Genomic DNA, 16,519 nt, shown 5'->3' with positions numbered 1-16,519 from the left:
AAATAGAGAGAGGCGAAGACGATAACAATGATATTCATCATAATGGATGGTTTTAAGTTTTCATGAATTGAATACCTGCTAATTGGGAGTTGGAACTTGGGACATCAATGGTGTTGATCTATTTCACACATTTGACGATAATAATAGGAGTGATCGAATAGTTTCACAGCTCAAAAGTATCTATATTTGGAACAGATAATTTTCCTTAATTATCATCCTTAACTGTTAAAAAATTAAATGAATAAAAAATCTAAAATATACAAATTTTAAATATAGAATAATAAAGAATATATAATTAAATAAAATCTAAATATAGGTTGATGAGTCGAAAAAATAATGAAACCGTCACTAGAACATTGATGAGCCTAAAATGCGTTACACATTCATTACAAGCATTTATGACAAAGAGTAATGGACGGAGCAACAGTAACAAAGGAGCTTTGTATACCAAAGCATCCGTCTATGATGCACTAGCCGGTGTATATTTTCTTAGCTTGAGTCTTATTGAAGGTATTCATCAGAGATGAATCCAATATTATCATCCATCTACACTGACGAGGAACTTAACTACGGATTTTTTGCATCTTCATAGGTCTTACAGCAAGTCTTTTGGAATTTAGCCAAATCAAGGCAAAATACAAAACCCAGCAATTCCCATTATTACCATATCTTGCTATAGTCAACCATCATCTAGGAAAACAATCTCACAATATCCTCCAATCAATTACGCCCCTGATACCAAATTTGATCTTTGCCATAATTATTAGAGCTAATTTTTTTTAGGAACAGTTATTAGAGCTATTTAAGGAAGCAATCATGATCTATTATAATCTCTCTTTTATTACAATTTGACTTTTGGTTGACGTCACAATATTTTGTCATATAAGCTTTTGAGAGCTTATAATTTTGCACATCATTATTCTATTATATACTTTTTAATTGGTTTTGAATTCTATTCTATTTTTTAACCCTACATTAAAATCTTAACAATTCATATTTTTTTAAGGGTTTGGCTTATCCCCAGTACTTTTTTAACTGGAGGTCTCCTTTTGTTTTAAATACACAATAAGAAGCGGTAGTGGGTTTTAATATTTACCTTTTATTTAGTTAGTGGATGATGTGACGATTTCTCATTAAAACAAAAGGAGATTCTAGTTAAAAAAATACAATAGATAAAGTCAAACTTTTTTTTAAAAAAAAAAAAAAAAAAAAAGTAGATTCTATACTTTCATAGACAAGCACAACAATAATAAATGCCTAATACTATTTTTTTTAGAAACAATAAATGCGTAATTAATTTTAGAATAGAAGTTTCTATATACAAATTCAATCATAATAAAATTAAATAACTGCCATAATTATTTATAAACTCCAGGTGTTTTAGTCACTTACCTTTATTGCACATTTTTGCAAGTTGTGGATGGGATTAGATTGTTGGTTTTGCCACCATCTGTTATCATTTGCTCTTTATGTCGTTTATAATTGAGGAATAGGTATATCTTCATTATGTAATTTTTTGCGATTGAGGGAAACTATATTCAAGCAGTAGTTGCAACATCATCTTGTCATTCCTTATTTTTGCCTTCTTCAAATGTTACTCCTATTAGGTTTTAAAAGTTTAGAACAATGGGCAAACCGTGAACATGAACTTGTTTAGATATAGATCATAGAGTCTATAGGGTTTATTAGACAATGTTCAAGGTGTTGCAAGTCAGAATACAACAAAAAGGAAGTTGCAGGTTCAGAAATTCGAAACATGCCAAGTTCGATTGATAGAGAGAACATGTTAGACTAATCGAAAGACGGGTTCTACAGAATTTAATTTTGGCCCAGTATAGCTTGTTAAGCCCATTAAGTGATTAGGATTTCAGATCTATTTCACATAATATTTAAAGGAAACCCTAAGACACGTTTTGTTATGACTTTAAAGGTGCTCTTGTGAGATCTAAAAGGTATTATGCTTTCTCCTTTCAAAGTCACTGCCAGAAATCATTCTCATACCATTAGAACCGGTAAATCTAGAGTTGCTGCTACAAGATTAATAACTGCTAATGATCTCAAACCTTTGAGTGGGATCTCAAAGTCACAAACGTGGGAGTTTGTGTTTAGCACATCTAAGATGGAAGAGTCAGTGGAGCATGGATGGAGCCATCATTGGACTAGGGGGGCAATGCCTAACCCCTCCCCCCCCCCCCCCCCCCCATTTTAAAAAAAAAAAATATTATTATATGTATGTGTACTAATTTTAGCAATTTTGTTCTATAAAATTACATTTTGTTTTCCTTAAATAATATTATTGATTCTTTTAAGAGTAATACTATATTCACAAACTTTTTTACAACATTTTTACAAATTGTTTTGGTAGCAAATTCTTATTGATTCATATATGGGCCCACTACTCTCATAATTTTTTTACTTACCACTAGCCGCTTATCACATCAGTAATTTATAAAAAAAAAAAATTGTAACTCTAGCATTTTCCTCATTTTAGTGACCATAAAAAATTTATAGATCTAAAATCTAAAATAAAATATACAAACCCAAAAAAAGAAAAAAAAAAAACTCAACAACAAAAATTACCAATAATAAAACTAAAAATATTAAGCTCAATAAACCAATTTTATCCAAAATAAACAACCCTGCCCTTTAAAAAATTCTAAACAAAAATAATTTTGTTCTTACCCATACAAAAAAAGGGAAATCTCAGTAGCTAAGAAGTAACTCAAAGTTCTGGCTCTGTCCTTAAGGTGAAGTCGGAGCTATATGTGATCGTGTTAGTAAGTTTTATAAGAGGTAGCTTTAGATTTAGGGTTTAAATCTATTGTAAACATCCATTCTATCATAATGAATTTGTTTACCTTGAGGATAGCTAGGTTAAATCCTCTCTAAATTTTTTACCTTGAAACGATTGGTTTCATTAGTTTTCTTGAGTCATCATATTACTGTCTTCTTTACTTTTCCGCACTTGGTAATATGATTGCATGAGTTTAATCTAGATATGAATAATTAACCTAAATAACTACTTGGCTAACATTAGGTTAAACAAATCTTGTTTATAGGGGGGCCAAAATGGCCAAATACCACCAATTTCTGAAATTTTTTGTTAAAAAAACACTATTTTGGAACAATATAGGGAAATACCACTTTTTATGGTACTCAAGTTTCTTAAACTCGAGTTCCTAGAAGTTTTGCCACCGTGGCACTGCTGAGGTGGATATTGGGCAATTAAAAAAATTATGTGATACTCGAGCAAGGTAAACTCAAGTACCATGCAACACAATACTCGAGTATACCAGTAGTTTTTTTTGGGATTATCGACAAATAAATAAAAACATAAAAATAAGTAGTTTTTTTTACATTTTTATTTATTTAAATAGAAGCATTGTAAAATATAGAGATTTTAATTTCAAAATATGAATTTAATTTCTATATTAAGTAAAACTGTTCACTGTTTTCTCACAAAAATTGTTCACTGTTTTCTGCATAAGCTATTTCTAGCATTTTGCATAAAATTAATGCAAAAAACAATTTTTAAGAGAAAATAGTGAACAATTTTACTTAATGCATAAATAGATTTTATGAATGCAGTAAGCAGATTTGAATATATAGTAAATATGATGTGCATAATGCAAATTTTATTAATGTAGAAATAGATTTTATCAATGCAAAAAAATAAATTTGTTCATTTTGAAATTTAAACATGAAAAAGCATTCTGATTTGGCTTTTAAAATTAGAAAACAAGATTTCACTAGGTGTTTTATGAGAAAATAGGGAATAATTTTTTAAATAGTGAACAGAAAATAATTTACGCAGAAAAGAGAGTGAACAATTTTTTAAATAATGCTGAACAGAAAATAATTTTATGCAGAATGCTAGAAATAGTTTATGCAAAAAATAGTGAACAATTTTTATGAGAAAACAGTGAATAGTTCTATTTAATGCAAACAATAGATTTTATGAATGTAGTAAGCAGATTTGAATATACAGTAAACATGATGGGCAGAGTGCAAATTTTATTAATGTAGAAACAGTTTTATCAATGCAGAAAAATAGATTCGATTATTATGAAATTCAAACATGAAAAAGCATTCGGATTTGGCGTTTAGATTTAAAAAAAAACGATTTCACTAGATGTTTTATGAAAAAACAATGAACGATTTTTTAAATAGTGAACAGAAAATAATTTACGCAGAAAAGAGGGTGAACAATTTTTTAAATAATGTTGAATAGAAAATAATTTTATGCAAAATGCTGGAAATAGTTTATGCAGAAAACAGTGAACAATTTTTGTGAGAAAACAGTGAACAATTTTACTTAATGTAGAAATTAAATTCATATTTTGAAATTAAAATCTCTATATTTTACAATGCTTCTATTTAAATAAATAAAAACGTAAAAAAGCTACTTATTTTTATGTTTATGTTTATTTGTTGATAATCCCAAAAAAAAAAAAAAAAAAATTTACTAGGTACTCAAGCATGGTGAGCTCGAGTACTCTATAAATAAAATAAACGCCATTTTATGTTTATGTTTATTTGTTGATAATCCAAAAAAAAAAAAAAAAGCATTTTATTATAAATGGTACTTGAGCCTGGTGTACTTGAGTATTGTGTTGCATGGTACTCTAGTTTACCATGCTCGAGTACCATATAATTTTTTTTAATTGCCCAATTTCCACCTCAGCAGTGCCACGATGGCAAAGCTTCTAGGAACTCGAGTTTGAGAAACTCGATTACCATAAAAAGTGGTATTTCCCTATATAATTCTGAAGCAGTGTTTTTTTACAAAAAAATTCAGAAATTGGTGGTATTTGGCCATTTTGACCTTTTTAAGGGTCAATAAAAAACAAAAAACTCCATTTTAGAACTATATAATTATGGTCATCTCTTCTTCAAATGCAACTGATGAGCCATGATTGCTCTTTGCGATTTAGAATCAACAATTAAATAGTTATTTTATTATTTTATATTTTTACAAGTCTTGCAGGGAGTCTTTCAATCTTAATAAATGAAGTGTGAGTAATACCCGAAACATAAGTTCAACAATTAAAAAAGTTAACTTTAATTTTTATAAAAAGAGTATTTTTCTTAAATACAGTATTTATCTCAATAGGTCACAAGTAGATCCAGTAACAAGAGTATTTTTCTTAAATTTCAAGATACGAACCAACCTTTGGAGAGACCCTTTTTATTTTATTTTATTTTTATAGAAGATTTTGTAAGGTTGAATTTAATCAACCATGTGTTGGCTTTATTTCGTGACAAATTTGCTTGTAATACAGCACTTAGAAACCCTGTATTTAGGTGGGATTGTTGTAAGGGTAGTGTGTGAGAGAGTGTGAAGAAATGCTCAAGACTGTGCAGTGAAGTAGGGACTCGCGGCTGGATCTCGCGGGAGGCTCGCGGCTTGCAAGCCGCCAAAAGTTGCACACGTGCAGAGCATGCAGGGAAGCTGAACAGTCATGCCAGCTGGAGCACTACAGGACAAAAATCCAGACTGGCCACTCAGTTAGCTCGTGGCTTGAACTCGCGACTCAGTCAAGTCGCGAGGTCAAGTCGCCAGCCAGCCCTGTTTTTGGAAAAACTGACTCTTCGCATTCCATTCTCACACCAGTATAAATACCCCTCATTCCCACAAAATATGTGTGGCTATTCAGAAAGAAAAACCCTAAGAGAGGTTTCTTTAAATCACCCACCCAATTAGAGAGAGCTACTCATTCTTAGAGAGAAATCTTTGTAGTCTCTTCTCATTTCCTCTCTCATTGTCATACTTATTGAGAGGAGATTTCTATCCAAACACTACCTACACCCATTTAGAGTGTTGAGTGCTTTTGGAGTTTTGGGAAACATTAGAAGATGCCAAGGATGGCGGATGCTATGGATTATAGCGGAATCCGGTAAGTTAGAAAAGAAAAAGGTTCGGCGCAACCTCGTTGGAGCAAGAAGCTTGGAGGGCTTAGGTACATCGGGTAGATTAGGCTTGGAGGGTCTATTGCTGTTCATGTATCCCAACTACATTTTCTAGTGGATTATTGACCGCTTGGAGGGCGGCGGAGAGGTTTTACGTCGAGGGCTTCGGTTTCCTCTTCGATAACACATCGTGTGTTGTCCTTGTGTTTGCATCTCTCTTCCCTTTATCTTTGCCTTTTATTTTCTGCTGTGAATGTGATTTTAATTGGCTTAGATTGTTTATCAATTCTGTATTAAGCTTTTGTTCATGTTCCGCACATTAATTGTTTGATATAAAGCTTGAATTGGTAATTTGTATTTTGGGGGTCTAAACGTTCAAGGGTGTTTATACACGTTTTTGAACTTTCAGATTTGGTGAGACCATGAGATACAGCTTTTCTTAATTAAATTCATAAAAACCATTGTAAATATTTTTTTTTTGTCTTTATATGTTGTATGATGTTCTCTATCAGTTTTGTTTATAATGTTTGTCTATAGAACTTTCTACAATAATTAAATTCATAAAAACCATTGTCTGTTTTATCTTTATATATATGTTTGTATGATGTTCTCTACCAGTTTTGTTTATAATGTTTGTCTACAGAACTTTCTACATGTGAATTAAGAGAGACTGAAGAATGAATTGAAGCTAGCAAACGTATGACCTAAAAGTTAGTTTTGTTAATAAAATAGAGAATTAGGAGCCCCATTAAAGACCTGAAGGGATTATCAAATAGTGATAATATAACTGAAGGATAACTTATATACCTTAAATTCGGTTCTCTACTATCCATAGGTTTGGTTAATTGGTATTGGTCTTTATAAGATTATGAAATTCTTGATAATAGAATTTGTGGTAAGTTCCAATTTTAAATGGAAGTTGAGCCTAATCTTGATGCCAAATATGTATTCTTTCACGATCAATTTCCTTTACACTCATTGTTGTGTGGGTATATTGCACTTAGGAGTGGTGAGGATAAAGGAGCAAGTGTCATGTAGTTGACAGAAAATATTCTTACTCCTTCCAAGTGAAATTTCCAAGGTGTGGGAAACCCTTGAATTGAAACAAGGAATTAGGAGCTTCTCTTTAATAGCAAAGATAATTGCATAAATACTTCCACAGTTGTTATTGTTTATCAAAAACGGAAGAAAATGAATTTAGGGACTGATAAGATACATTTGATGATTAGGGAAGGATTTTATAATATTACATGATTGCAGCATAATGTCCCAAGATTTATTTTCAATCAATGGGCAATAGATAACTCTGGAAAGGCACAATGATACATGTGCATCATTTTAGGGTGTATCAAGAGCAGAGTCCAACAGATTTCTCACAATATTTTCTAAAATTTTGAACTTCAGAAAACTAATACAAAAGAAAGTGAAACGCTGAAACATAGAAGCGAGGGATTCCCAAGATTAAATGGCAACATACATAATGATATCAGAAACAGAGTCCAACAAAATTTCTCACAAAGAATTATCATTGCCTTCTTACATCTGAATTTGTTTTAATTTATCCACAATGCTAACTACAGTTCAGGATAAATAGTGCACATCCATGGCCTTCTACCGCCGTTGATAGAGACTGATTTAATACCCCAAAGTCTTTTCCACTCCATAGTTCATGGCACTTACAGGAATTCAAGTTTTTACTAGGAAGTACCTTAGCCAGGTCGGATGTCATTGCAGTTATTACTGTCTGAACAGTGTTTACATTGAAAAATGCAAGATATATTTCTCCTAGAAAGCATGAAAGAATAATCATTAAAAAGTTTTAACAATAGCATTATTCTTTTTTTTTTTTTTTTTTAATTCATGAAAAATCATTAAAAATTGTGAAGAATAGAATTATGCACTTAAAAAAAAAAAAACAAATTTGCACTTGGGCAATGCAGAGCTGTGAGGTTCTACTAATTGGAGTTCTATTGGAGTTCTTTGTTGGTTGGGGAGTCTTACCATTTCTTCCAGTTGCAATCCAAGAACGAGTTCCATTAGTAATATAAGGAAACTGTACAAAAAATTAAATTATATGTTACGTTGCTATTTAGACAAAGCTTATATTTCCTAAGACTACAAAAGATTAGATGGGTACACATGCCTCCATGTTGCCTGAGCTAAAGGAATTTATCTCCAACAAAACAGCATTTGTTATGAGGTCGTATGTGGCGTTGTCAAGGTTTCTCACATCTCCTCCAAACATGAGAGGAGACTTAGCCATAGACCACAATGTAATCTGTCAAAATAAGAAAGATAAGGTCAAAATAGAGTGCTTAGTTATTTCAAGGGTTATCGAGAACTAACTTCTTTGTTTTGATATAGATACCTGAGTTCTTTGCTCATCTGCAGTAAGGTTAGATGCTCTGTGTGGACCTTCATTTGCAGCTAAAATATTTGAAAAAATTGAAGTTAATTGTGGGTTTTTATATGTCTAGGCTAGGCTCAACTTAAACAGTCAAATGTAAGCATATATATTCCGGGCCTTTTGAAAATCTCTAATTAACTATCCACTGATGTAAAGAAGTGGGTTGGAGAACTTGTTTCTGAAGCCATGCCACTTGGTCTAGAGTTTAGACAGTACCTCTGTTTTGGTAAAAGTCACTCAGCGGATTTGGAATGGCAAGTTCTTTGTTTGTAAAGATTGAATTTGAAGTAATGCACATTTGAGTGCATGGACTGATGGACCTATTTGACACTCGAAACTGCTACGACAAGAACCAATAAATGTATAACTAAGTTCATTGATTTATCTAACAGTACTCTGTAATGGCCGGTAGGGGAGCCAGAAAATTTTTTTTGGAGTTAAATTGATCAATAATTTATAAATCTACAAAATAATACACATCTCTTTTCAAAAGAAAAAAGTAATATACATATATGTATAATTTACACTTAAAACATGTCTTTTAAACCAAGTTATTCTAGAGGCAAAAAAAAAAAAAAAAAGATTTACTCATCATTTTTCTCAAATATAAGAAAATTTCATCAAGTCATTTTTATATAATTGAAGACAAATATTTTCTTTCATTTTTATGTGATACGTTTTAAATTATATTAATCACAAATAATATTATATAAATATCGTTTTATAAGTGCGATAGAATTTAAAATCTATATTGTGAGCTAAATAATAATTACTTTTTATCATTAGATTAAGACACTGATTAGATTATTTTTTGTTTAGGTTAGATTTGAGTCCAAGTCTTTAATTTAATCACAAGAGACTTTACTCGTTACCCTAATTGGAACCCATATTCTTTAAACAATATAAATCAATGTTTTTATTAAATAAATTAAATATTACACATTTAAAATTAAAAATAGGAAAACATAAAATTATACAAATTAATTCATTTCAATAAATTAAATAATAAATGTTCGGTTTATCTTGATGTATAAAAAGTATTATAAGAGAAATATAATAATGATCATACTAAATAAATAAATAAAAATTTCTTTCTTTTATAAAATATAGATGACAAAGTAGGTCATGTCTCCAAATTTTAATCTTTAAATCATTGCATCTCTACTTCTAATAAAAAAGAATATTCATGGATTTGTGTATCCGAAACATTTTTAAATACCAAATAAAAAAGAATTTGTTTGTAGAAAAGAAAAGAAGTTTTTTCTAATAATATTTCCTTACAATGTTTTTGGAGCTATATGCTCTGAATCTCTGATGCTAATAAATCTAATGTGTTATATATGGCAAAAAATTATATTAAATTTTAAAAGAAGGAAGAGAGAGAAGGGAAAAGTAACAAGAAAATTATTCATTTTATGTTAGAAGGAAAAGTAACAAGAAAATTTTTATTACCTGGATCGGTAAGCCATCCTAGTGGTAGCATATCCAAGTCAGGCCATGACTTGCCCAGCAAGCCATCAGCTCCTATCAGATTAGCTGCAGCTAAGTCCCTAGTAAAAAAAAAAAAAAAAAAAAGAAGTGTTTTTCAGTATTCATTGATCAAAAAGGCATTAAATGAAAAAGAAATAATGATTAGTGTGACTGAAACTCCAAAAATCTTGAACAAAAACAGAACTGTCTTCTCACCTTGAAACATCGAAATGAGATGCAACATCTCCCCATGAATCCCAATCATCCGCAGTTATTCGATACATGTTCGCAAATCCACTCACAGCCTTTGCCAGTTTTGGGGTCACACCAGTTCCAGGAGACAGCGAATACAATATGGGTTGGTCAAGTTGCTTCAAAATCTAGGCATAAATCAACCATGCAAATTTTGAACAAATTATTGAGTTTCACAATTTTTATCAAAACTTTGACGTAGTAGACTATGATCGGATATCTATCACTTTCACAAAAATCCATCATTTGTTCTTACCACTCATTAGTCACATTAGGATTGTGACACAAAAGTTGTATCCTTAGATTTTCTCCAAAATATCGCAGCTGAGAGAGAGAGAGAGAGAATATGCATCTTACCTCTGACACTGTGCCTATTTCATCCATATCCAAGTCAGCACCAAATACACAATCAAGTTTCACTACAAGAAAACATAATTAAGCAATCAATGTCAAACTTAGAAAGTGGAAAGTAAAGATTGAGCTGCCAAACATGTGACTGTCCAATTGAATTTGTTGTAATCAAAAGATATTTGTATAAAGTTATGGTTGTACAGCATGCACATATCAAAAAAAATTTAGCGTCTAGATGCATAAATTCATGGGATGTCAAGAACAGTCTTAACTGATATGCTGTAGCAATGTATACAGAGTAAGGACAACTTTCCAATAACAATGGTCAAATTAATTACCCAAATCAACACCCCACTCAGCATACTGTGTATAGAGTGACCTCAAGAAGGCAGCTCCTGCTCTCGACGTGGTATTTACACTCATGAAACCATGTGGCATCCATGAACAAGGCCTTTCCTTAATCCCTATATCTTGTGCAGTCCACTTTTTGCGACCCTCTTCAAAAGCCTCTCCCTGATAAAAATAAATATATCAAAACATAAGCTTAAGCAATTATTGCTAATGCTAACTATTCTTGACACTTGTTATTTGCATTATATATTTCAATAACATTGTTCATATTTCTGAGGAATAAACTTTAAAATTGAGTGTGCTTCCTTGTTCTTTCATAAAGTAACTATAAATAAATGAAAAATGCTCTGACAATACCGTTTTTGTGTCCAATATGAGGGTGTTTGCGTTCACTGCTTGTGTACTTATTCCTCTCATAACATGAATCCCAAACTTCAAACCCATGTCATGCACTTTCTTGGCTACTTCAGTGAACCCTTTTCCATCTCTAGAGGAAGGCCACCTATCTGGGTCAGGGACCATCCTCCCCCATTCGTCAATTACATCAAATCCTAGAGAGTCAGGGTTAGCACCTTCCACCTTTCTCCGATACCATAGATAATCCACCACAACATACTACATTGCAGAGATAAAAAGAAAGGGGAAAAAACATGACTAATCAGTTTCATTAGTTAATCAATATGTCAATCTTTGATTTGGATAATGAATTAAAAAGAAAATGATTTGCCCTTTTTGGGTAATGAACTTGCCCATATGCTAGCCCGTTGGGCTCTTTTTTCTTCATCTCAAGGACTCCAAGGTCCCCAACCCATCTCTTCCATCCCTCAATGGATCTTTTGTAAGGAAGCTTATGGGCCAGTTCCCCCTAGTTGTCTTTGTTCTCTTTGGAACCTAGGCCTCACTTAATATTTTCTTATCATATATATATATATATATATATATATTCATCCACAGTATAGATTTTATTTTATTTTATTTTTTTAATTTTAATCTTTGAGTATTTTACTTATAAAAAGAAAGTAAAATGAATATTTAGCAAATTGTGATCGATGAAATATAAAGTTGAAAATAAAAAGTAAGATAGAGAATTTTGTATCCCCAATCTTCCTACCTCATATCCACTAGAGAGTAGACGCTCAGATATGATTTGAGCATTTTGCAAGAACTCTTCTTCAGAAATGGTCCAACTAAAGGAATCATAGGAGTTCCAACCTCTAGGTGGAAAGCTCGCATGTTCTAATTTCACATCAGATAGATTTTTGGACGATACCCTGAAACATGACACCATTTATTCACATCATTTTCTTCATAAAACCGATAAACTATGTCACATAATTTTGACACAATTCAATAGATGATTCAACAAAGACAAAAAAGGAAAAAGAAAAAGGATACGAATCATAAAAATACTACGCTCATAAATAGATGATTCAACAAAGACATAAAAAAAAAAGGATACAAATCATAAAAATACTACACTCATAATATATTTTCTTTCTAATCTTGAACAAAGTGAGCCGTTCCAAAGTTTTTAGGACTATGGCTTTTATGGAGTCGGGTTGATTGTAAAGTTGAAAGATAATATTAACCCCTACTTTTATAGTTTATGCACTAATCTTCACTGATATCATGAAATTTGTACAAAGAAACTAATTTTGTGTTGGAAAACATATTGAGAGCTAAAGGGAGCAACATTTGGTGAATTCGATCTCAATCTAATATGCAAGAAAATTCATTCTCCAAAATGTTACATAAAGAAGACCTAAATAATTGATTGTACACCTATAGCAAATAATTTAGCAAATAGCAAGTGCAGAGAGATTCCTGCCAAAACCCTTTCCAAAACCTCTATCATTATTACTACTCCAAATGTCCTAAAATTGGTTAACTTGCCAAGAGTTTTGTAAAAAACTCTGGTGTTTTCAACAGAGAGATCCAGGATTCAAAAGAAAGAAAGAATGTAAGTAAAATTTAACTGCAATTAATGTAAGAGAATAATTAATAAGTTCAAACAGTTATAAAATTGCATGATATCTCTATGTTCAAAGCTTGGCGGTTGATCATTATAATTAAATGTAAATGCAATGCAATATTGGGAGTATCAGGAAAGAGAATAATATAACAGAATAGAACAGAGGTAGAAAAAGAAGAAGATAAAGCACCTTGTTGGACTTAGAAGAATGAATAGAAAAGAGAGAGAGGCGAAGACGTTAACCATGATCTTCATCTTCATCATGATGGATGGTTTCCAGTTTTCAGCTGCCAAGCAGAGGAGAGTAGTGTGTTATTTAAATACTACTACTTCTGCATGTTTTGAATACCTTGCAAATGGAGTAAATCTTTAATGTCACACATTTGATGATAATAATAGTAGGAGGGATGAATGGTTTTACAACTAACAATCATCTGTATTTGAAACAGGTAATTCGGAGTTGGGATATCAATGGTGTCACTATCTGATTTCGTCTCCTAGCTGTTGCGTTTTCTTTAAGGAAAAAGCTTTATTCCATGGAAAATAAGGAAATTGCTTCATGTAAAAAAAAAAAAAAAAAAACTTGTATGGTATAGTTAGTGGTACACACCATTGATGTCACAAAATTGATGATAATAATAGGACTTATTCTAATTTTATGTACCGATTCCTGAATACCATTTATGTAATATTTTCTCGAATTTTAAATTACCGTAAGCACGGATGAATGCAAATGTGAATAGTTTCACGAGGAAAATTATTGAATGCTTTATCTATCATTCTTATCTATCATTTGTATTTGTATTTGTAACAGATAATTTTCTTTATCTATCATTCTTATCAATTATCTAATAAAAAAATAAATGAATAAATGAATAAAAAATCTAAAATTTTACTTTTTAAAATATAGAACAATAAAGAATATATAATTAAACAAATGGTCTTTAACGGTGCTCTTAGGGAAACTGTTAATAAGCTATTTTAAAAAAATTTTGATACTAATTTTATAAGGAAAAATATAAAAAGTTGTCACAGAAATAATTTTTTTTTTTTTATTAGTCTTCCAATGTATCATTTTTGGGTCCAATAAATTCATATATATAGGAAGAAATCCTATCAATAGAGATTTTTTACTTTTTGTCCATCTTTTTCCATAAAAACTTTTAAAAAATATTTCCTAAACTAATATTCTTAAAACATCCATTAAATTTTCCATTAAATAAAATCTAATTTAGTACCTTACAATAAGTCTTGGTTATTATCCTACAAGCCCTAGCAAATCCCATTATTACCCTATCTTACTATATAGCCAACCATCTTCTAAGAAAACAATCGCTCAATATCCTCCAAACAATCACTCCATTGAATCATTGATATCAAATTTTATCTTTGTCAACTACTATTATATTACAGCCCACTTATAAATAAAGCAATCACATGATCTCCTATAATCTCTCTTTTGTAATTTATAATTTGACTTTTGGTTGATCTTACAATATTTTGGGAGAAAATTGGCCTTTGCCCCTTTCGCGTAAAAAATCCAGCATTTTGCCCATTTTTCCAAATTAATTAGGAAAATGCCCCTGTTTTGAAACTCAATTTTCTCAAAATCGAGTTTCAATGTCACTATAGGGCTCCTTAGAACCCCACTATAGGTATGGATTGATCAAACTAAAAAAAAAAAAAAACTTGCATGGAACTCGAGTTCCAAAACGCCACTATGGCTCTAAATTTTTTTTTTTTTTTTTTTAATTTTCAGTTTGTTATAACTCGATTGTCCAAAAATCGAATTTCAAAATAGGGGCATTTTCCTAATTAGTTTGAAAAAGGGGAAAAATGCTAGATTTAAAAAAAAAAAAAAAAAAAAAAAGCAAAAGCCCATTTTCTCCCAATATTTTGTCATATAAGCTTTTGAGGTCTCATATTTTTGCACCTTATTATTCTATTATATATATTTTAATTGATTTTAAATTCTATTCTATTTTTTTAACCCTACATTAAAATCTTACCTATTCATATATAATTTTTTTAGAACAGTAGCTAGATTCTATACTTTCATATACAAGCACAGTAATAATAAATGTTTAATACTAAAATATAAATTTTATATAAAAATTAATCATCACAAATAGTATCTATTAAATAACTACCATAATTATTTATAATCTCCAGGAGTTGCTTACCTTTATTGTACATTTTTGCACGCAGTGGATGAGATTAGACATGCAGTTGGTTTTTGCCACCATCTGTTATCATTTGCTCTTTATGTATTTATAATTGATCAGTCGGATTAGAGATATATCTTCATTATGAACTTTCTTTTTCTCCCGAAACCATTGCATTATTCATTGTGATTATCTTTAAGTCATTGCCAAAATTGGTTGTTTGACATATGAATAAGTAATAGATAGGAAAATAAGTAATTTGCAATTGAGGGCAACTATGTTCAAGCAATAGTTGCAACATCAACTTCTCGTTCTTTTTTTTTTTTTTTTTTCTTCTCCAATTGATTCTCCATTTATGAACTATATATTAATGGTCATCATCTCTTCTTCAAATGCTACTAATGAGCCATTATAGCTCTTTGTGATGCAAAATCAACGTACAATAAAATAGTTTTTTATGTTATTTTATTTATATATTTTTACAGGTTGTAAAATTGTGATTTACAACTATTTTGTGTTGGCTTTAATTTCATGCCAAATTTGATTGTAATTTTATTCAATCATTTTTCCCTGTATTTATGTGGGTTTTTATTTGTTGTAAGGGATGAGTGTGAAAGAGTGTGAAGACTCAAGCTTAAAATGAAGAACAAGTGGATTTCGCGAGAAGCTTGCGAGAAGCTAACCCGCGAAGTAGCCACGTGTAGAGCACATGAATAGAATGCGAAGAGTCATGCCAGCCTGGAGTTTTCGCGAGTATGTTGCGGGTAAGGCCTTCTTGCGAAATATTCACGAAACATTCTGTTTGACTGATTTGTCATGTTTGTTTTACCAAGTCTTTACCCACACTATATATACCTTAATTACCCACATATTCTAAGGAGTGATTTTCAGAGAGAAAACCCTAGAATACAAACTTAAGAGTTAGAGATTGTTATACCCACAATCATCTACATATTTCCTTGTGATTTTCTTCTACTCCTATCTCTCCATCTCTAAATCCTTGAGAGGTTGATAGTCCAAACACTTACCACATCCAATCTGAGTGTCAAGTGAGGTTTTGGTGCTCCTAGGAAGCATTGGAAGGAGCCAATCATTGGCGGATGCAATCAAGTGTATTGCGAGATCTGGGAAAGCTAGAGAAGACAAGGTTCCGAGAAGCTAGTTGGTAGCAAGAGCTTGGAGGGCTTAAGTACATTGGGTAGACTAGGCTTGGAGGGTTTTTTGTTATTTGTGTACTCCAACTTTATTCTTTAGTGGACCGATTACCTCTCCATCTTTAAATCCCTGAGAGGTTGATAGCCCAAACACTTACCACACCCAAGCTAAGTGTCAAGTGAGGTTTTGGTGCTGCTGGGAAGCATTGAAAGGAGCCAATTATTGGCGGATGCAATCTGGCGTATTGTGGGATTCGGGAAAGCTAGAGAAGACAAGGTTCCAAGAAGCCAGTTAGTAGCAGGAGCTTGGAGGGCTCCAGTGCATTGGGTAGACTAGGCTTGAAGGGTCTTTTGTTATTTGTGTACTCCAACTTTATTCTCTAGTGGATCAATTACCGCTTGGAAGACGGCAGAGAGGTTTTTCGTCGAGTTCTTTGGTTTCCTCTTCGATAACATGTCTCAATATTATCTTGTGTTTTCATCTCTC

The 16,519-nt window shown here is 31.5% G+C and overlaps 1 protein-coding gene across 1 annotated transcript; it reads right to left on the bottom strand.

Annotated features, from left to right (window-relative positions):
- Positions 1 to 7,480: 7,480 nt before the first annotated feature.
- LOC115981128 (alpha-galactosidase-like) lies at positions 7,481 to 12,029 on the bottom strand. Its single transcript, XM_031103310.1, has 10 exons — positions 11,853 to 12,029; positions 11,099 to 11,356; positions 10,729 to 10,903; positions 10,397 to 10,458; positions 10,004 to 10,167; positions 9,770 to 9,867; positions 8,279 to 8,337; positions 8,054 to 8,188; positions 7,912 to 7,963; positions 7,481 to 7,695 (listed from the first exon to the last, which is right to left on the bottom strand). Exons 1-10 carry the CDS (start codon positions 12,027 to 12,029, stop codon positions 7,481 to 7,483), a joined length of 1,395 nt encoding a protein of 464 aa, XP_030959170.1.
- Positions 12,030 to 16,519: the final 4,490 nt, after the last annotated feature.

The sequence above is a fragment of the Quercus lobata genome, chromosome 3, assembly GCF_001633185.2.
Source record: "Quercus lobata isolate SW786 chromosome 3, ValleyOak3.0 Primary Assembly, whole genome shotgun sequence".
NCBI lineage: Eukaryota > Viridiplantae > Streptophyta > Magnoliopsida > Fagales > Fagaceae > Quercus > Quercus lobata.
This window is presented reverse-complemented; position numbering and strand designations above follow the sequence as displayed.

What these genes read in the sequence shown, in the direction of transcription:
- LOC115981128 (XM_031103310.1), bottom strand. Translation starts at nt 12,029, where the DNA reads ATGGTGTCATGTTTCAGGGTATCGTCCAAAAATCTATCTGATGTGAAA. An exon ending in AAATAGGCACAGTGTCAGAG is followed by an intron (nt 10,168 to 10,396) that starts GTAAGATGCATA and finishes ATTTATGCCTAG; the next exon opens with ATTTTGAAGCAACTTGACCA. An exon ending in TCTCATTTCGATGTTTCAAG is followed by an intron (nt 9,868 to 10,003) that starts GTGAGAAGACAG and finishes TTTTTTTACTAG; the next exon opens with GGACTTAGCTGCAGCTAATC.